Source organism: Zosterops lateralis (genome assembly GCF_965231275.1).
Source record: "Zosterops lateralis genome assembly, chromosome: 3".
NCBI classification, from domain to species: domain Eukaryota; kingdom Metazoa; phylum Chordata; class Aves; order Passeriformes; family Zosteropidae; genus Zosterops; species Zosterops lateralis.
The window spans coordinates 113,788,131-113,808,600 of record NC_139764.1 but is presented as its reverse complement, the minus strand read 5'-3'; the positions used below and the strand labels follow the sequence as shown (position 1 = coordinate 113,808,600).

At 49.9% G+C, this 20,470-nt stretch overlaps 2 protein-coding genes across 3 annotated transcripts in view; one reads left to right on the top strand and one right to left on the bottom strand.

Annotated features, from left to right (window-relative positions):
• Nucleotides 1-10,991, bottom strand: part of IFT172 (intraflagellar transport 172) — a 47,551-nt gene extending 36,560 nt beyond the window's left edge. For both annotated transcript variants that reach the window (XM_083857076.1, XM_083857077.1), the window contains exons 1-11: nt 10,882-10,991; nt 9,132-9,275; nt 8,943-9,055; nt 8,462-8,501; nt 6,859-6,924; nt 6,165-6,244; nt 5,142-5,229; nt 4,117-4,331; nt 3,907-4,030; nt 859-954; nt 149-310 (exon numbers count right to left, since the gene is read on the bottom strand). In XM_083857076.1, coding sequence (XP_083713202.1) covers nt 149-310; nt 859-954; nt 3,907-4,030; nt 4,117-4,331; nt 5,142-5,229; nt 6,165-6,244; nt 6,859-6,924; nt 8,462-8,501; nt 8,943-9,055; nt 9,132-9,275; nt 10,882-10,920 — 1,167 coding nt within the window. In that variant the 5' untranslated portion in view covers nt 10,921-10,991. The remainder of the gene's footprint in view (nt 1-148; nt 311-858; nt 955-3,906; nt 4,031-4,116; nt 4,332-5,141; nt 5,230-6,164; nt 6,245-6,858; nt 6,925-8,461; nt 8,502-8,942; nt 9,056-9,131; nt 9,276-10,881) is intronic.
• Nucleotides 10,992-11,103: 112 nt separating this feature from the next.
• LOC310907157 (low density lipoprotein receptor adapter protein 1-like) lies at nt 11,104-19,303 on the top strand. Its single transcript, XM_083857078.1, has 9 exons — nt 11,104-11,200; nt 13,488-13,630; nt 14,114-14,226; nt 14,941-15,055; nt 15,445-15,517; nt 15,906-16,003; nt 16,666-16,721; nt 18,522-18,562; nt 18,721-19,303. Exons 1-9 carry the CDS (start codon nt 11,116-11,118, stop codon nt 18,876-18,878), a joined length of 882 nt encoding a protein of 293 aa, XP_083713204.1. The 5' UTR covers nt 11,104-11,115; the 3' UTR covers nt 18,879-19,303.
• The last annotated feature ends 1,167 nt before the right edge of the window (nt 19,304-20,470 follow it).

Here is a 20,470-nt window from a genome sequence, read left to right as displayed (position 1 = left end):
CACCCAGCAGTAAAGTGTCCCAAAGTCCCTTCCAATCTGAATTATTCTATGATTTTTTTAAAATAAAAGCATTATTCCCATGCAGAAATATCCTCTGCATGATGAAATTAAGGATTTAACACCCCAGGGTGTTAAATTTTTCCAGTACCTCGCTGAGTTTGCTGGAGCTGATGTCACCCAGCAGTAAAGTGTCTGAGGTGTGAGCCACCAAATATCTGTCCTTCCCCAAAATCTTCACCTCATCAATCTCATAACCATATTGAGATTTCAACACAACTCGAGTTCCTGTGGAGAGGTTCTTCACAATGACCTAGAGAAGGGGAGAAAGAGATTTTTTTGCCCCGTGGAAGATTAGGCAACAAATGATAGTGGGATATTTAAATGTCCCTTGATGATACCAGGTTATTTAAATGTCCCCTCACATCATTTCCCTCTGCTTTCTTTTTTTTTAAGAATTACCATTATTTTTGCATGGGATGACAGCTATAATAGACATGCACAATTTTTATTTTTGCCATTTAAAAGTTACCAGCTTAACTGGAGATCCACCCAGACCTTTCAAGAATTCTGTATTTTCTCCCCTGATTACAGAGGGCTGCCCAGGCTGCCAGTTCTCCCTTAGAGCCATTCTGAACAAGGTAAATTTGGATTAAATTAAATCACTTCACTACCTTGACGTGGAAATGCCTCCCAAAAAAAATTCAAAAATTCACAAGGTAGGAAATCAACTTTATTGTCTTCAATCCCAGCCAATTCCCATCCTGTCCCTGCCACATCTCCTACACCTTTCTCATGAACCCACCATAGGTGTAGAGCTCCAAACATTCCATTTTCATCAGGAATTTCACATTCTCTTACCTGGCTTGGCCCCACGTAAGTGATTTCAAATTTGTTTTTGTAAATAGTTTTGCGAAGGCAACAGTCAAACTGTTCAACTCCTCCACAAAGTGTACCCTGGGGATAAAAAAACACACCCTGTGGTGAGTGAAATCTGTTAATATTTCAGATCCTGTTTACATGAAGAGGATCAGAGGTCAGGTAAAAACACACTGGTCCCAGTTATTCTGGAAAAATAAGGTTCAAGCACCCACATGGCAGGAGGACTGATTTTCTTTTCTGATTTTCTATTTTGATTTTCTTTAGATAACAGAAAGATTGAGCCATTCTCAGAAAAATGAAGATTATCAAATGCTGGTATGGATCTAGGACAGGAGGAGGCAGGGTTAAAAATCACCTTTATCCTCATCTTTCCCATTATTCTTCTCAGTTTCTTACTTTTCCCTCTCCCAGCTTCCTAATCCCTCCTCCCTTCAAGAAGAATCTTTTCATATTTATTTCTAAAATCCCCATTCTTTCCACTGATCTTCTATCTTTTAGCCCCTTCCCCTTCTCTGAAAATATTTGTTCAATAATTCTTGGTCTGAAAATATTTCAAAGATTCTCGATCGTTGAACACAAAAATATACAAAAAACTATTAAAGAAAAGTTGTAAATAAGTTGTAAGTCATAAATAAGCGTTTTGAGTTAGTCAACTTACTACAGAAAATACACGGAAAGATCGATTTAAAGAGATTTAAAGAATTATCTGACTTTAGAGACAGACAAATTAAGGCTTGATGGCTGAAGTTATGTCTTCCAGACCCATCTCACCACCACTAGAACTTTCTACAAAATCATCTCTACTCCAACAAAACCACATCTTTAATCCAAGAAGATTTAATTAGACTGCTCCCAACATCCTGACCAACAGGGTGTCAGATCATACTCTGTCAGTGTTTCTAAGATTTTTTTGTTTCTTGTTTATTTTGCTCAGGATATTTTATACTACTACATTTGTAATTTTTAATATTCCTAATAAAAAACTAATATTCCTATTCCCATATCTTTACCTGAAAGCCCCTTAATTACAAAATTATCATAATAATTTAAAAGGAGGAGGTTTACATTCTCCATTCCAAAAGAAGCTTTGGCTTTCCCTGGCAAACTCCTGTCTTTCTAAACCAAGACAAGGTGGTAGAAGAAAGAAAATGTTGAACTGAATACACAGAACAGAAACACAGAGTGTAATTAGCAGGTCAGTTTGTGTGTTCCTTCTCATGGGTCCTCAGAGGAAAGAATGCTCTGGAGAAGTTATGCTGACTTTATCACGTTTCTGAGACAAGAGAAGGGCTGCTGCAAGCAGTGAGCCATTGGAGCAATTTTTTCCGTGGATGGCAGGGAGAAGGAGCTCTGCAGAGCTGAGATGTTCTAGAAACACGGGGGTTTATTATTCCAAGGGTGGTGGGTAAAGAGGGCTTTGCCTTCAGCCACCAGCCTGGGCTGGAGCAAAGCCCTAAAGAGAGAATGGGGAGAGAGAGAGAAGAGAGCTCAGGGGGAAAAACGGGGCAGGAGCAGGGGAAAAACGTGGGGAGAAAACAGGAGCAAGTGAGGTGAGAGAGAGGAGAGGGGATGGGCCAAGAGAGGTGAGGGAAGAGGGTGAGAGGGCCAGAGGAGAGAGGTGAGGGCAAAAGGGAGGAGAGCCAGGATAAGAGAGAAGAGGAGAGGAGAGGAGAGGAGAGGAGAGGAGAGGAGAGGAGAGGAGAGGAGAGGAGAGAAGAGAAGAGAAGAGAAGAGAAGAGAAGAGAGCGATCTTCTTGTTCCAATCCATTCTATCTTTTTTTCTGTTGAATATTCTAATTCACATTGACCAACCGGCGTGAGATACAAAACCTACAAACTTTGCCTGCAGCCTGTGAGAACTACTACATCACCATGTCATTTTATATTCTAAACTCTATAGACTCCTTTCTTATGCCCTTGTTCCCGGATGTCTTTGCCAAGGTGGAAAGGAAACATTCTTGTCCTTTTGTCAGCTCATCCCCGTCTTCCTGCCTGCCATGCTCACATCTCCAAACTGGCTTTCATTCCTATTTCACTCAGGTTTTACATCTGCAGTATTTCTTACCATGCAGTCATATCCATAAGTCCTTCCTGTCCCATCTTTCCCAACAAGCCATCACACCAACAGCCACAAGGTTTTACAGCTTCACACTCACACAACTGAGTGCAACAACTCCTGAGCACAAGGTCTCAGCGTCAGCATCTGCACTGCCCTCCTGGGATGTTGGGAAAGATGAACCAGGGAAACCTTATAAATATGATTGCTTGGCAAAAGATTCTGAAAATGTGAAACCTGTAGTTGAGATAGAAATGGAAGCTCACTTTGAGTTGTAGGATACTGAGTCTTAGTTACTCTATAACCTAAAAACAACAGCCTGGGCACCTGGAGGAGAATCCCTTTGGATTGAACAATCCCCTTCTGCTGCCTGAGGGATCCAAAAGTCAATGTAGCAAAACAGAAAAGTCTAAAGAGGAGTTTTTAGAGTTTAAAATATAACACATGGTAATGTAGTAGTTCTTATAGGCTGTGTGGAGATTCTATAGGATTTTGTGTCTTGTATTGGTTGGTCACTGTAAATTAGAATATTCATCACAAAAGGAGATAGAATGGATTGGAACCAGGATCTTGCTCTCTTAGCTCTCTCTCTCTGGACCTCACTCTCCTTTCCCTGCTCTTTTCCCTGCACTCTGACTCCTGCCAGTTTCTCTCTCTCTCCCCTCTTCTTAGCCCATATCCTCCTACTCTCTCCCTCTCTCTTTGGGGTTCCCTCCAGCCCAGGCTGGTGGCTGAAGGCAAAGCCCTTTCTACCCACGACCCTTGCAATAAAACCACTTATTCTAGAATATCTCATGTTTGCAGAGTCCCTTGTCCCTGTAAATCACAGATGCTCCTACACTGGGTGACAGTGTGACCACATCAGTGTGACCAAAGTGTGTTCAAAGCCCCTCCCTTGGGGCACACCATGCACAAACATCCCCCTGAGTGTGGGAATTGAGAGCTCAGGCCTCCTGATTGATGATACAAACCGCACAGATCCGTGAGCCATCCCTTTTCCAGGCCAGAGCAGTGATGGTGTACAGGTGAGCTATTTCTTTGGGTTTGCCTTCCTCCCATGCGCTGCGGCGTGGGCTCCAGTTCAGAACCCGTAACCTGTGAGAGGAGATAAGAGAGACACAAAAAACTGTGCCTGGCTGACAAAGAAAGGACTATAAAGAGGAGAATTCTTCATCAGGTACCTGTCAAAGCTGCCAATGACAACAGACTGGCCGCTGGGACTGGTGGTTGCTGTGGTGAATTCCTTCTCCGACGAGTCCCGGCTGTAGTCAAAGGTTTGGATCACGCTGCCTTCCTTCCCATAAGCAACGATCTTCTTGTCACATCCTGCAGCCACAATGCTGTTGGAAGCCCAGGCCAGGGCGTAAGGAGGGCAGGGATGCACGGCCAGTTTACCCTACAACAGACAAAGACACCCTGAACAATGTGTATGGCCCCAATTCCCAACTGGACTCTGTGCTCAGCTACCCCAGTGAGACCAGTTTGGGACTTTCTGCAAAGCCCAGTTCATGGGGACAGCTTTGTCTGCCTAATAGTCTGTAGGAAAACAGAAACCACAACTGAGAGATCTATCAATCATTATATTCATTTAACTTTGTGAGAAGAATTTTAATGCCAGTAAGAAGATTAACTAGACTGAGATTAAATTCGCAACACAGTGGAGTATTGATGGATTTTTCAGGATATCATGGCAGAGAGCAGCCATGCTCAAACTGCTTCAGCTGGAGACAAAAGATCTGAGAACAGAAGCCCCTTCACCACAAGCTGAAGCACAGATGAGAGGGAGGCCCAAGAGGAAGGCTGGGTGTCTAGGACAAAATGTGAGCCTGAGATTCAACATTAACTGTGGCAACTACACATTTCTTAGTGTGCAGACAACAGCAACATCTCCGTGGAGCTCTCCCTCTTTGAGCATCATTCTACTGGAAACTTGAACATCAGATCTTTCCAGATACCTGAACAGCCTTATGCCTCATACACAAAAACATTAATTCTTCCCTTACCATCACCCTCAGTTTATTCCACAGCATTTATTCACCGTTCTGCCTCCACTGATGCTTCCCAAAATCCCTGCTAGCAAACACAGCTTGCAGCCCCTCTCCAGATCTCCACTCCCTCCACAGCCCAATCCCTTTCCAGAACTCTGTGGTTGAGCAGAAAGCTGTGCAAACAGGAATTTTTCTCACTTAAGAAGGATCTTTGATACCTGTGATTCACCTGAACCCTCGTCATCGAAGAAGAAGCGCACTATGGTTCCATCTGCGTGGCCAGACAGGATTCCCTTCCCTGACACGCTGCAGAAAAAACACAGACATGGTGCAACGTTACTGTAAGATTTGCACATTTATATTCATATCCCTGCCAGGAGCAGCCATTCCCATGGTCATGGTTGATGCTCCTCATCAAAAGAACCTTCCCCAAAACCAAGAAAAATATTGATAACCTGTGCCAGTGTTCTGTAAAAAGAAATGAGATAAAAGAACACAGAGGGGAGAGTGACCAGTTATTTATCTTCATCATGTAAAATCACAATAAACAACTTTCTGTACTATTAAAACCCAGAAACTAAGTGACCTTCAATGGAATAATGACACTGCTCACAAATGTTTGCAGCAATGTGGATCCAACAGCTCTTGCACTGGAATTCCAGAAGTAAGGTTGGATATTATGATACTGGCAAATCCCTAAAAGAAACACAATGTAGGCAAAAAAAAAAACAACACCTGGGCAAAAACTCCAGGCCTAAGTCCTGGAGTTTTATATTATTTTTTATAGTATTATAGTATTTTTTATATAGTTTTATAGTATTTTTTATAGCATTGATGTCTTGTATTTCTGGACACAAGCAGGGAGAAGAGAGCAAAGGTGAAGAAACAGGCTGAAGATCATGTTTCCCAGAGAAATATTTTTTAATGAAGATTAGAAAGAACAGAATACAAATTCTATGCACACTATTGCAATCCAGCAATCATGTATCTGTCAAAAAAATGACAGCACTTAGTGAAAATTCCACTCCTAGGACCATGACACGTCTCAATTTTTAGGTAAAGAATACTAAAGTAGTTAAAACAAAATCTTACTAATGAAAATAATTTTAAATTGCACTTTATGATTCTTTTCCTAATTACTGCCTTGTCAAAGGTTTCATCTGGCAGAATATTCTTACTTTTTTTAGCCTTAAACATAATTAATATTATGTGAGACTGAGCCAAAGCAATGCCATACTCACTTAGAAGTCAGTGAGACCACGTAGGAATCTGTGCTGTAAATGGTGGAAGACTTGTTGTTCTTTGTATTTGCTAAACGAACCTGAGAAAGAGAAAATTATCAATCTGTAGGATGTGGATCTCCTCCAGTGTAAATAACAATCCCAGAAATTTCCCAGTTCACTACCAGGGAGAGAAATCACCTTCCAGGATGTTACAAAAGTGGAAAAGTTGGGAGTTGTATTTCCACATTTCTAGAAAGGTTTAGAGAAAAAGAAAAGTTGGGAGTTGTATTTCCACATTTCTAGAAAGGTTTGGAGAAAGGGAAAAGTTGGGAGTCGCATTTCCACATTTCTAGAAAGGTTTGGAGAAAGGGAAAAGCTGGGAGTCACATTTCTAGAAAGGTTTGGAGAAAGTGGAAAAGTTGGGAGTCACATTTCTAGAAAGGTTTGGAGAAAGGGAAAAGTTGGGAGTCGCATTTCTAGAAAGGTTTGGAGAAAGGGAAAAGTTGGGAGTCACATTTCCACATTTCTAGAAAGGTTTTGAAAGATCCAAAAGATCCAGTAGAACCTCCAGGGACTAACTGGGAACCAGAAAATTCCAGTCCATGGTGTAATCCCTCTGTTGCTGTGGCACCCAGTGATGGTTTTTGCTCCTCAGCCCAGCCAGCTGCAGAGCCAACAAGGGAAATAAAATCATTTAAATCAGTTTCTCTACCTTTCCTTCAGTAAGGCCAAAGACAATGACATTCTCTGCTGGCCACAATAAGCAGGTCACAGCACTCTGCAAAGGGAGGAAGAAAAAAGAGAGGTGAGAGCTCCACTCTACTCAGCTTTCTGTGCCACTGCCACCTAAAATAGTTCATGACATTGCTCAGGCATGAGAGATGATGCATTTGGACAGGTTTTTCAGTAGCTGAAGATACTGGACAAACCTTATTGAAGCTTGAACTAGATAATAGTGAGCTGGTGTAAAATAATTGAGCTCAGGAGGACTATGGGAGGGCAAAAAAGTTTTATGGATGTGTTCAGTTTGGAGCTTTTTTGAGAGTATTACTGAGCAAGTGCTTGGCTTGCCACATCCTACTGGTGAATGCATAAAATCATGGCTGTTTTAAAAAGTTTTCCTTGCAAAAAGTATAAAATACAAAAATAATTTCACTGTGACGACTTCTGTAATAGCCATGAGAATATTTGTCTGTTGTGTCTTTACTTGATGAATAAGAAATAGTCTTTATTTCTTCACTGACAAGTAAGATGGCTACTAGATGCTACCACGTCGGTCAGGTAGAAACAGGTTCATTAAATCCAAACTAAAGGTATTCTCAAAAATCTGAGGTGGGGTTAGAATGAATAAAGCTGACCACAAAACCCAACTGTAAGAATGGACCAAGGAAATTTATGAAAGCCCTTCACACTTACCCTGCAGAACTCGAGTCAATAAGAAAGCTGGTGTTTGGAATTGTGGCACCAGCACCAGCCTCACTGGCTTTCTGTCCCATTTTAAGCATCTGGGACTGCTTAAATTTATTAATTTATTAATAAATAAATTATTTAATCATTTATTAATCTCATCTTCCATCCCTGCTCTGATCATTCACATCAGCAAACACAGCTACAATCAGACAACAAAAATGTCTCAAGGAAACCGAACTGTTTGTAATATAAATGTCCAACCAAATGACCAAGACCCATTTTCAGTTTCCCAGGAATTTGTGTGTTTCCCTCATTATCTGTCACACTCTTGTTTTCCACTCTAAGGCAACAAAAGTTTGGGGAACAAGCCTCACACAGTGGTGATGTGCTCATTTTTTTTGTCTTTCTGGCCCTCAGCAGGAGGCTTGGCTTGCCAGTGTGATCACAACGATGGCCAAGGGGAAAACCTGACAGAAATCACAAACCTGAGGCAACTGAGCATGTGGGAATAGCACAGTTTGAATTCTGCACATTTTACACTTTGTTTAATAAGGCATCTTGGAGTTTAGAGTTGAAAATCTGTGAAAAATAGTTGGGCTCTGAGTGAGTAGTATTTTTCATTTTCAACTCCCTTAAAATAGTCTATTGATGCCTAAAGTAATCCCTAAAGTTTTGTAACTGACTGCATTGATCCTTCAACAATTTATTGTTGTTCCCAGGCATTAGGACACCTCTGAAGCTTAATGAACAATATCTGCCTGAGAATTTAGAGATTCTCTTAGGATCTTTAAAGGTCAAGTACAGTTTGTCCAAGTACACCTGTGAGTATGAGCAGAGAGACCTCTCAATGTTTTTTCCTATATGTGCTGGAGAAAACGGAGTCAAAACAGATTTCTGGGTCTCACCGTTTGGATGAACTTGTTGCATATCACCTTCTTGTCACCCCTGCAGAAAAAGATAAACAAGAGTTACTATCAGCAACACTGCATATTCTGGTCACTCTATTGTTTTTACACAGTCTGGTTTGATATTGCCAAACACTGAAGAGTTTTGTGTGCTGTTAGTCTATCACAACTTTAGGCAAAAAAAAAAAAAAAAAAAAAAATCAAAAAGATCCCGAACTTCTGAGCTTCCAAAATTCTGGTGAACTGCCTTTCTGAGTGTCCTTAGCACAACTGCTGCCAGCAAATGAGGCTGCAGTGGGGCAGGTGTGTGGTCCCCAGCTGTGACACACCATGGCAACACAGTCCAGGCTTCTGTCGAGGAAATCTCACTTGCTGCTCCCCTGCGGGTCAGGGCACTGCAGAGCATGTCAGGGTGAGGATCAGGCTAAAGGAGCCCATGGCAGGGCAGAATGGAGCCTGCTGGAGCCCACCCCACACTCACCACTCCTCGCCGATCCTGTACACGTAGACAATGTTGTCCGTCTGCCCGATGGCCAGTTTGGTGGAGTCCGGGGAGAAGGCCATGCCTTTGACCACGTAGCTCTTCCTGCCGTACTGTGGAGAGGGTTGATGTGACTGTAGGAAGCTGAGCTATCCCAGCACTGCCCAGCCCCAGCTCCATCCCTCTCACCTTGGCATCTGCAGGTTTGGTGGAGAACTTGTCCCGCCGCTCGCCGTGCTCGTCGTAGAGCAGCACCACGCGCTCCGCGGTGCACACGGCGAACCGGGCACTGCTGGAGGACCAGGCCATGCAGGTCACCCGTGCTGTGCCGTCCTGTGGGGACACAGAGCTTGGTGGGGACACCAGCCCCAGTGGGGACATCAGCCTCAATGGGGACACGCAGCTCAGTGGGCACACCAGCCCCAATGGGGACACAGAGCTCGGTGGGGACACCAGCCCCAGTGGGAACACCAGCCCCAGTGGGGACACGCAGCTCAGTGGGGACACCAGCCCAAATGGGGACACACACAACTCACTGGGCACACAAACTCCAATGGGCACACGCAGCTCAGTGAGCACACCAGCCCCAAAGGGGACACGCAGCTCAGTGGGTACACAAACCCCAATGGGCACACCAGCCCTAATGGGGACACACAACTCACTGGGCACACCAGCCCCAATGGGGACACACACAGCTCAGTGGGCACACCAGCCCCAATGGGGACACATACCTCAGTGGGCACACAAACCCCAGTGGGCACACACAACTCAGTGGGCACATAAACCCCAATAGGGACACCAGCCTCAATGGGGACACACACAACTCAGTGGGCACACAAACCCCAATTAGAACACCAACCCCAATGAGGACACACAGCTCAGCAGGCACACCAGCACCCAGTGGGGACAAACCCCAATTGGGACACCATCCCTAATGGGGACACACACACCTCAGCGGGCACACAAACCCCAAAGGGCACACAAACCCCAATGGGGCACACAAACCCCAATAGGGCACACAAACCCCAATAGGGCACACACACCCCAAAGGGCACACAAACCTCAATGGGCACACAAACCCCAATAGGGCACACAAACCCCAATAGGGCACACAAACCTCAATGGGGACACACAGCTCAGTGGGCACACCAGCCCCATGGGGACACACACAACTCGACAGGCACACCAGCCCCAATGGGGACAAACAACTCAGTGGGCACACAAACCCCAATAGGGCACACCAGCCCCAGTGGAGACACCAGCCCTAATGGGGACACACACAACTCAGCGGGCACACCAGCCCCAATGAGCACACACACCTCATTGTACACACACATTCCAGCACTCCCTCACAACCTCACCACCACCTCTTCTCTCCTCACACCGCTCAGGCCCACCCTCCCCACCCCATCCCTCTCCCCCGCCGCCCTCTTCCTCCAAACCCCAAACCCCAAACCCCAAACCCCAAACCCACCCCGGCCCTCTCCCCCCAAACCCACCCCGTCCCTCTCCCCCCTAACCCCAAACCCCAAACCCACCCCGGCCCTCTCCCCCCTAACCCCAAACCCCAAACCCCAAACCCACCCCGGCCCTCTCCCCCCAAACCCACCCCGTCCCTCTCCCCCCTAACCCCAAACCCCAAACCCACCCCGTCCCTCTCCCCCCAAACCCCAAACCCCAAACCCACCCCGTCCCTCTCCCCCCAAACCCCAAACCCCAAACCCCAAACCCACCCCGGCCCTCTCCCCCCAAACCCCAAACCCCAAACCCACCCCGGCCCTCTCCCCCCAAACCCCAAACCCCAAACCCATCCCGGCCCTCTCCCCCCAAACCCCTAACCCCAAACCCACCCCGGCCCTCTCCCCCCAAACCCCAAACCCCAAACCCCAAACCCCAAACCCACCCCGTCCCTCTCCCCCCAAACCCCTCCCGGCCGTACCTGCGGGGCCAGCAGTGTCCTCACATGCCTGAGCTGCATCTCTCCCTACCCCAGGCCCTGGAATGGCCCCACAGGCCTCTCCTCCACCGCCACCGCCACCGCCGCCTCTCCCGGGCCCGCCCCCGTTACCGCGGCGACTCCGCCGCTGACGCGATCGCCTTGAGCCCTCAGGGATCGACTCCCCCTTTCTCCAAGCCGCCTCCCCGGCTCGGCTCGGCCCCATCCAGCCCCGCTATGGAGGTGCTGAGAGCGGCGGGGAGAGCCGTGCTGAGGAGCCCGCGGCTGGCCCGGCACGGCCTGGGGCTCCGCCGGCGGCGCAGTGAGTGGGGACGGGGCTGTCAGGGGGGTCAGGCCCGGGTAGAGCTCAGGGAGGGGAAAATGCAGCTCGGAATGAGGATGTTGGTTGATTCAGGGAGGGAGAGGGTGTAGTGGGAGTGGGGTTAGGGGTGGTGAGGGTTGAGGGGGTGAGGGGGATGAGGGGATGCTGGTGTGGGGACACTGAGGGGACATTGCTGGTTGAGGGGACACTGAGGGGACATTGCTATCCTGGGGACACTGAGGGGACATTGACGGCCTGGGGACACTGAGGGGACACTGCTGGCCTCGGGGGGACACTGTGGGGACACTGTCGGGCTTGGGGGACACTGTTGGCCGGGGGACATTGCCAGCCAGGGGGACACGGCCGGCCTGGGGACACTGCTGGCCTGGGGGGACACTGCGGGGACACTGCTGGCCTGGGAGACACTAAGGGGCCACTGCCGGCCAGGGGGACATTGCTGGCCTCGGGGGACACTGCCGGCCTGGGGACACTGCGGGGACATTGCTGGCCTGGGGGACACTGAGGGGCCACTGCTGGCCAGGGGGACATTGCTGGCCTCGGGGGACACTGCTGGCCTCGGGGGACATTGCTGGCCTTGGGGGACACTGCTGGCCTGGGGGGACACTGAGGGGACACTGCTGGCCTGGGGGACACTGTGGGGACACTGCTGGCCTCGGGGGGACACTGTGGGGACACTGCTGGCCTGGGGGACACTGTGGGGACACTGCCAGCCTTGGGGGGACACTGCCAGGACACTGCTGGCCTGGGGACACTGCTGGCCTTGGGGAGACAGTGCTGGCCTGGGGGACACTGTGGGGACATTGCCGGCCTGGGGGGGACACTGAGGGGACACTGCTGGCCTGGGGACACTGAGGGGACATTGCCGGCCTGGGGACATTGCTGGCCTCGTGGGGACATTGCCGGCCTCGGGGGGACACTGCCGGCCTCAGGAGGACACTGCCGGCTTGGGGACACTGAGGAGACATTGCTGGCCTGGGGACACTGCCGGCCTGGGGACACTGCGGGGACACTGCCGGCCTCGGGGGGACACTGCCAGCCTCAGGAGGACACTGCCGGCCTGGGGACACTGAGGGGACACTGCCAGCCAGGAGGACACTGCCAGCCTGGGGACACTGAGGGGACACTGCCAGCCTTGGGGACACTGCCAGGCACCGGAACACACTGAACTGCCCCAGGCACCTCCCCACCCTCCGTGGATTTGGGCACCTCAGACCCCCGAGCCTGGTTCTCTGGCAGCCCCTGGTGTCTGCAAGACACCAGAGATCCACCCATGGACACATCCCTGGGACTGTTCAAAGCTGGGCTGGATGGGGCTTGGGTGTCCCTGCCTTGTGGGAGTGAAAATGGATGAGATTTAAAGTCCTTTCTCACCCAAACCTCTCCACGATTGCAGATGTGGCACAGGAGAGCCTGTCTGGCTGTTCTCAGTGAGGCTTTGCTGGAGCAGCAGCTCTTGCCCTGGCAGCTCTGGTATTTGTTGACCTCAGAGTCTGGAATATGTGGACCTCAGAGTCTGGAATATGTGGATCTCAGAGTCTGGAGTGACACAGGGTTTTACAGCCCGGGGTGGAGGTTACTGGTGCCTGCATAGCACCAAGCAGCCTCCCTGATAGTTGTCACTTGTGCAAATAAGGTCTCCTGATTTCCCTGTGGGTTCAGATTATTCCAATTATGAGTTGGACCCTTTCTGCAAGTGTGCCAGCAATGCTCAGGGAGCACAAATCCCAGGGAAGAGGTGAAAATAACCCTGAAAAGTATTAGCACAGCGTGAACAGCACATACCTTGGCAATTCCCATCTCTTTTTTAACAAAGCATCTCTGTGGTGCTGTTGCTTCCCAGTCACCTCACCTTGGATCACAAGTGCTGACTGAGCTGCTGCAGATGAGTTGCCAAGGGGTTTGGCTTTGATTTCACTGAGCCAATTTGGAAATTTTGATCTGAGGTGGCAGTGAATGCTACAGGCTCTTCAGGTGTGCCAGCAGCTCAGGTAGTGAGATGAATGCACTCCAGAGAACATTTTGTAATGAAACAGGTGAGACCCAGGAATGCACACAAGGTTTTTGCACACAGCAGTGAGGGCTGCAGCATCTCCAGGGCTAGAGGACTAAAGCTTCAAGGGTGAACTGTCCACTCTTTCTGTTCCTCTTATGAGAGTGTCACAGAGCCAGGAGAGTGTCCTGCTGGGGACAGGGAGCAGCATTGCTGCTGGGAGCCATGGGTTGGGTGACTCTGACAGGATTAACTGTGGGACTTCTCTCTTTTCAGAGCTTCCTGAGAGCTGGGCTGACATGCAGGAGCCGCTGCTGGAGGGGATGTGCTTCACCCTCAAGTACCTGGGCATGACGCTGGTAGAAAAACCTAAAGGAGAAGACATGGCTGCTGCTGCCATCCGCAGGATTGTGGCCACGGTGAGACCCAGCCCTGGGCTCAGAGCCCAGCCCCTGCACTCTGGGAAGTGCCTTTATCCTAGTCCTGAACTCCAGTGCCCTTCCCAAGAGGAGGGTGGGATGCAGGAGGTTCCTGGTGTGTGCCTGTGTGCTGTGGAAAAGCTGTTTTTCCTGCACAACAGCTATTTGCTCCCATACCTGACCCTGTCTGGGAGCATAGCTGTGCCTGCCACAGCACAGAGAGGAGGGTGAAACACTGGGAAAAGTGGTTTCTGTCCCTTCCTGTGTAGTGTGAAAAGATTTGAAGAATGTTATGTGCAGGGCATGCCTGATTTTGCCAGATTCTGCTGTCCCATCCCTACAGCAGGAGCCTTTGCAGCAAATATCCAAATGAGTGATACTGTACAAAGTCCGTGGGGCTCCTTCCAGCAAAGGGGATGAGGTGAAAACCCTTTCCAGGTTTGCAGAGATTGCTGGTGTTTTTTTTTTTTTTTCCACTGCCAGGCACGGGTTGGAGCTCGCAAGTTTCAGAAGGTGATTCTGACAGTGTCTCCAAGGGGCATCTCTCTGCAGGATGCAGACACTAAGGAGATGGTGGAGAACATCTCCATCTACAGGTGGGTTTGAGTTGGGTGTTTGAAGATTGATGGGAATTTGAGCAGCCAGGGAGGGTTCTGTCAGTAGTACCTCCAAGCTTAGATCTTTCCTGAGGCCTGTGCCCTCTGTCTGCTGTGCCCCCAGCACTGCCTGAGGCTGAGTGTAGGTCCTGGATGGCCTTGAGTTCATCATGTCCCTGCTTGTCTCTTCTGGCATTCAACAGGATTTTGATGCTCATGATTGGAAAACCCCACATTTAGGACAGGACTGCATGTCTTATCTCCGCTGCAGTGGGACCACCCTTCTGGCTGGAGGATGCCAAAAATTGCAGCTTACTTGGGTGGGCTAAAGGCAGTTGCTGTGAGAGCTGATGTTGATTTCTCCTGCTGCAACTTGTCCTTTGGCTGGGTTGGGTGTCTGTGGGTGCTGGGTGTGAGGGCAGTGAGCGTGCAGTCTGGTGGCTGGATGGGAAGCAGAGACAGGACATCTCTTTGCTGCAAAATGTTGAAAACATCAGAAAACTACAGGGCACTTTGGGATGGCACAGCAGGCAGTGCCTGTGGATGCAGTAATTTCTTACCTGCTGCAGGTTCCAGGAAGCCTCTGGCCCTCGCTGGGGGTTTGAGCTGCCTGTTTGGTCAGCTCAGGCAGGTGAAAGCCTCAGTGCTTGCTGATGTGCTGAGAAGTGCAGCAGAAGTCCCTGGATTGTCCTGACAGCTCCTCTCTGCCCACAGGATCTCCTACTGCACAACAGACAAGCTGCAGAACAAAGTCTTTGCTTATGTTGCCCAGAGCCAGGAGAGCGGGGCACTGGAGTGCCATGCCTTCCTCTCACCCAAAAAGAAGATTGTAAGCACTTAACCCTCTGCTCTTGGCTCTGTGAGGTGTGGGTGGGAGCAAGGGCCTGTTTTCTTTCCCTCCAGCAAGAGAAGGTTGTTACCTCTGCAAACCTCAGCTGGATTTGGAGCCGGGGAGAGGCTGTGCTGATGTGCTGCAGAGGCAGGGAGTGAGCAAAGGGGGATTTGCTGTCCCAGCTCCTGAGGGTTTCCTGTCCCAGCTCCTTGGGGGTGGCTGGCCCTCAGGGGCAGACAGAACTGAGCTCTGGCCTTCCATCTGTGTGTTCTGCAGAGAAAGGCAGGAGTGGGATGCTGGGGGGGTCTCAGATTTCATGACAGTGGGATTATTCTGGATTGAGGGCCCAGGTGGGAGGAATTATTCTCTCTCTTTCATCTACCCAGGCCCAGGCTGTGACTCTGACTGTCGCCCAGGCCTTTCAGATGGCACTGGATCTCTGGGAAGCAACACATGCAGGTAGGAGGAATTTCTCAGCTGTATAGCCCTGGAATCAGTGTCTCTGCTGTGAGACCCTGCACTGGGCTGTGTGGAGAGGAGAAGGCTTGCTGACTGGCTGGTAAAATACACCAGGCAGGGAGAGTATTGTCCTTATAGTTGTGTTTTCTGCCACTCCCCCATCTCTGGCTGGAGTGGGAGGTGTTTCTGCTCTCTGTGCTGAACTGTTGTGCATTCTATAGCCCAGCTCAGGGCCTGGTGGTACCTGCCCCTCACCCTTGTTTGCACCCTCCTGCCAGCACAGCAGAGATTCCCTGTTCCTCCTCACCCACAGTCTTGCCTGTACATTCCCAGCTGGGCTTTCTGCAGGTTGCAGGCACTAACTCTGCTGCTTTTTGCCCTGTCCCAGGCTCTAGGCAGGATCAGCCCCTTCACCCTTCATGTGTCTTGGAGAGCAGTGAGGCCAGCAGACCCCCAGAGAGTGCTCCCTTCAGACACCACTTTGGGGTACAGTATGTGCAAGTCAGGCCCATGCCCAGGGCTCTCTGGAATTAGGGCAGGGACAGAGTGACCTCTCTGCAGCTCCCCTGCTCCTCTGCCTTCCCACAACCCTGTTGATGCACACCTGGTTTCATGGCTGGGCTGAGAGCTGCCCCTGAAGGAGAGGACTCTTGGATCATCATCCTGCCAGCCCATCTGCACTGCACCTCCTGCATGGCCACAGCAATTGGAGAATTGTCACACTGGTCTCACAATGTCCCTGTCTGGGAGTTTCTGGATGCTTGGCCCTTGGTTTCATGCTTCCAGTGTGAGTCCAAACCTGGCTTGGGGTTGTACCTGTGTGCAGCCTGCTCCTGGTAGTCTCTACCTGCCCCTCCAGCTGCAAGGTGTGTCCACCCACATCTGTCCCTGGGCAGAGGTGCACAGTGTCAGCAGCTCACAGCTTGTTTTTGGGGCTTTGCACCTGGAGGGAATGAGCTATGGCCTGTCTGTCCTTGTGTGCCCAAACCCAGAAAGTTCTGGCAGCCCAGCACTCCAGTCTTTTCCCCCAAATCTTTGTACTTTGTTCCTGTACTTTGTCCTTTGTTCACTGTCTTGTGAAGGGGTCAGAGACCTGCTCATGCAATGAAATGTCATGGTGGGCTTTTGTTTGTTTTGCTTGCCAGGAGGAGGAGGAGGAGGAGGAGGAAGATGAAGATGATAATGTCAGTGAAACCTTATCTGGGTAGGTGGTGAGCTGCTGCTTGAATTCAGGGATTTCTCTGCCTTGTTTCCTTCTCTGTGTCCCATGAAAGGGGAGCTGCTTGGGCTGTGAGCATGGTGGGATCATGGAGGAGAGCTGCATGGAACCAAGGGGGAAACTTCCTGGTCTTCCTCTGCTTCTACCAGCTGAGAGCTCAAGTGAACAGAGGGTTGAGTGGTGGAGGAACAGACCATGCACTCCAGCTTTTGCAGCAGAGATGTGGGGTACAGCTGCTGACCCCTAGGATGCACCCAGAGATGTTTCTTACTCTTTTTCTGCCAGTCTTTGCTGAGATTAGCCTGTCCAGACGGGTCTCAGTTGTCCCTCTTCTCCCACTGATCTCCCTGGGGTTTGGAAAATGGCCCATTCCATCATGGATGTTCTCCATGTTCACAGCTGGGGTCTGGCAGGTCTGAGCCTGGATTAAGCCCATGTTCACCTGAGAATCAGTGTTTGTGCAGAGACTGGAGCTGTGTGTGAAGCACCACCCTTTTGGACATGGGGGTTCTTTTGGGAAGGAGATAACAGCTTTGCAATCTCAAGAAGAGAGGGTAGTAGCAAGGAGATTTAGGGTCTCAGTTGTCCCTCTTCTCCCACTGATTTCCCTGGGGTTTGGAAAATGGCCCATTCCATCATGGATGTTCTCCATGTTCACAGTTAGGGTCTGGCAGGTCTGTGGATGTTCTCCATGTTCACCTGAAAATCAGTGTGTGTGTGCACAGACTGGAGCTGTGTGTGAAGCACCACCCTTTTGGACATGGAGCTCCTTTGGGGAAGGAGATACAGCTTTGCAATCTCAGGAAGAAAGGCTGGTAGCAAGGGGATTTAGGGCATGGGTCTCAGTTGTCCCTCTTCTCCCACTGATCTCCCTGGGGTTTGGAAAATGGCCCATTCCATCATGGATGTTCTCCATGTTCACAGTTAGGGTCTGGCAGGTCTGTGGATGTTCTCCATGTTCACCTGAAAATCATTGTGTGTGTGCACAGACTGGAGCTGTGTGTGTGCAGCCCAGTGAAGCACCACCCCTTTGGACATGGGGCTCCTGTTGGGAAGGAGATACAGCTTTGCAATGTCAGGAAGAAAGGCTGGTAACAAGGAGATTTAGGGTCTCAGTTGTCCCTCTTCTCCCACTGATCTCCCTGGGGTTTGGAAAATGGCCCATTCCATCATGGATTTTCTCCATGTTCACAGCTGGGGTCTGGCAGGTCTGAGCCTGGCTTGAGCCCATGTTCACCTGGGAATCAGTGTTTGTGCACAGACTGGAGCTGTGTGTGTGCAGCCCAGTGAAGCACCACCCCTTTTGGACATGGGGCTCCTGTTGGGAAGGAGATACAGCTTTGCAATCTCAGGAAGAGAGGCTGGTAGCAAGGAGGTTTAGGACATGGGTCTCAGTTGTCCCTCTTCTCCCACTGATCTCCCTGGGGTTTGGAAAATGGCCCATTCCATCATGGATGTTCTCCATGTTCACAGCTGGGGTCTGGCAGGTCTGAGCCTGGCTTGAGCCCATGTTCACCTGAAAACCATTGTGTGTGTGCACAGACTGGAGCTGTGTGTGTGAAGCCCAGTGAAGCACCACCCTTTTGGACATGGAGCTTCTTTTGGGAAGGAGATACAGCTTTGCAATCTCAGGAAGAGAGGCTGGTATCGAGGGAGTTTAGGGCCTTCTGCACACCCAGTGCTGCTGCTGCTGTGCCATTCCTGCCTTGTCAGGGTCCACGAGCATGCTGTGCCTCTCAGGAGGCCATGCTTGGGGTGTGATGGATGCTGTGTTCTCTTCCAAAGCAGCGTGGAGGAGCTGGGGAGGGGAGCCCACAGCCCAGCAGGTGAGTTTCTTCAGTGCTGCACTGACTCATCCCCCAGCATGTCCTCTGTAAGGGTGTGCTAATGCTCACCTGGGAACATCTGCTTCCCCTCTCAGGCTGTGCTGGGCTCCCAGCTGTACACTTTATGCTCCATGTCTTCCTTTCTCTCACTTTTCCAGAATTAATACCTCTTGTGCCCCCATCGAGCTCTCCAACAGCACAACTGCTGTGCTACCGCCTGGGGCCACCCCCAGACAGCTGGACAGTGCTGGGAGGGGTTGGAGACTCCCCCAGCACTTTTCCCAGGACTTCTGGCCCCAAAACTCCCCTGGGCTAAGCCAAATCTCTGCAAACAACAGACCAGCCACTCAGGATTCACCCTGTGCCTGCACCTGGGCCAGCCACTGCCCTGGCACTGCCCTCCCAACACGGGGGGGCTGCTGGCACTGCTGCCGTGGAGTGCAAAGGCTGCAACACCTTCTCCTCGTCCTGTGCTGCCTGCATGAACCTCCTCGAGCTTCAGCTGCTCCCAGCTCGGCCTGGGGGACCCGTGCTCCTCTCTCTGCTCACTCCCAAGGCCGTGCAGGACCCACCCTGCGTGCTCTGAGCCTGCCTGAATGCAGGCAGTGTAAACCCTCAGGGAGCAACAACAGCTCTTGGCCTGGAGCAATGTGTGATGAACGCCTTGCCCCTGCAGTTCAACCCCATACCCTCTCACAAATGACCCTGGTTTTTAAAGGAAAGCTCTGCCTTTATAGAGAAATAAACTGATTTTTTTTTTTACTGTTGTCATTTGGGTTTGACTGGTGGAGGCAGTCAGGTACTCTGTTGATATATTCCCTCTCCTGCCCTCCTCCTGGGGGCTTTGGCCAGCTCAGTTATTAGGAGGATTTGGAGAGAATTATATCAAGGACGAGGCGAGATATCTCAGAAGAGACCTTTGTCTCAGGTGTTTATTCTTCGAGTTTCCAGGGGGGAAAGAGGTAGAAAAAGGAAGGGGAGACAATTTATAACCTCCCAGCTCAGAGGAGAGACAGCTGGACCACAGGCAGTGGGGTCAGAGAAGGAAGGAAGGGTCACTCTGTGTGCTCAGGGAGTCCAGGAAGGAGAAACCATTTCCCCAGAGAATTCCAACACTCTGTCTCCTGCACTGCCTGTGGTGAGGATTGCTGTGCCCCAAGCTCACAGAGCCTGAACTCTCACATCTTCCTTGGCTGCAAGCCCTGAGGGAGCAGTTCCTCCTTGTGCTGAGGGTTTCCAGAGCCCAGGGTGCCTTTTTGACTTGGGAGGAGCAAGTTCAGGCTGTGCTGTACAGGTGTCTTGAAGTGGTGACTTGGGGTTTGGTTTGGTTAGTTTTTTCCAGAAGGAAAAGGCTTTTTTTTCCTCAACAACACACCCTGATTCTACATTTAATGTCAGACTTGTGTTCCTTTTTTTTATTTAGTCAAAACCTCTGCATTTTGACTTTTTTTTTGTGCCTTTCCTGGTTCCTCACCTCTGCTACACAATCTGATCCTTTGATTCTTTGTGTCTGCCTCTGGCCTGGCTAAAAACTTGGGGTTTGGTTTGGTTAGTTTTTTTTTTTCTAGAGGGAAAAGGCTTTTTTCCTCAACAACACACCCTGATTCTACATTTAATGTCAGACTTGTGTTCCTTTTTTTATTTGGTCAAAACCACTGCATTTAGACTTTTTTTTTTTTTTTGTGCCTTTCCTGGTTCCTCACAGAGTCTGATCCTTTGATTCTTTGTGTCTGCCTCTGGCCTGGCTAAAAATCTCATGGCAGCAGACATGTCTGCTATGACACTCCAAGACAGAACTTCTAAACATTTTCCAGGGCACTAGAACATCCTTTAAAACTCTTGTATTCCCCTGACAGCCCTAGTTTTTCTAGTGTAAAAAGAGCTAGCAGGGCAAAACAAGGTGTTTTT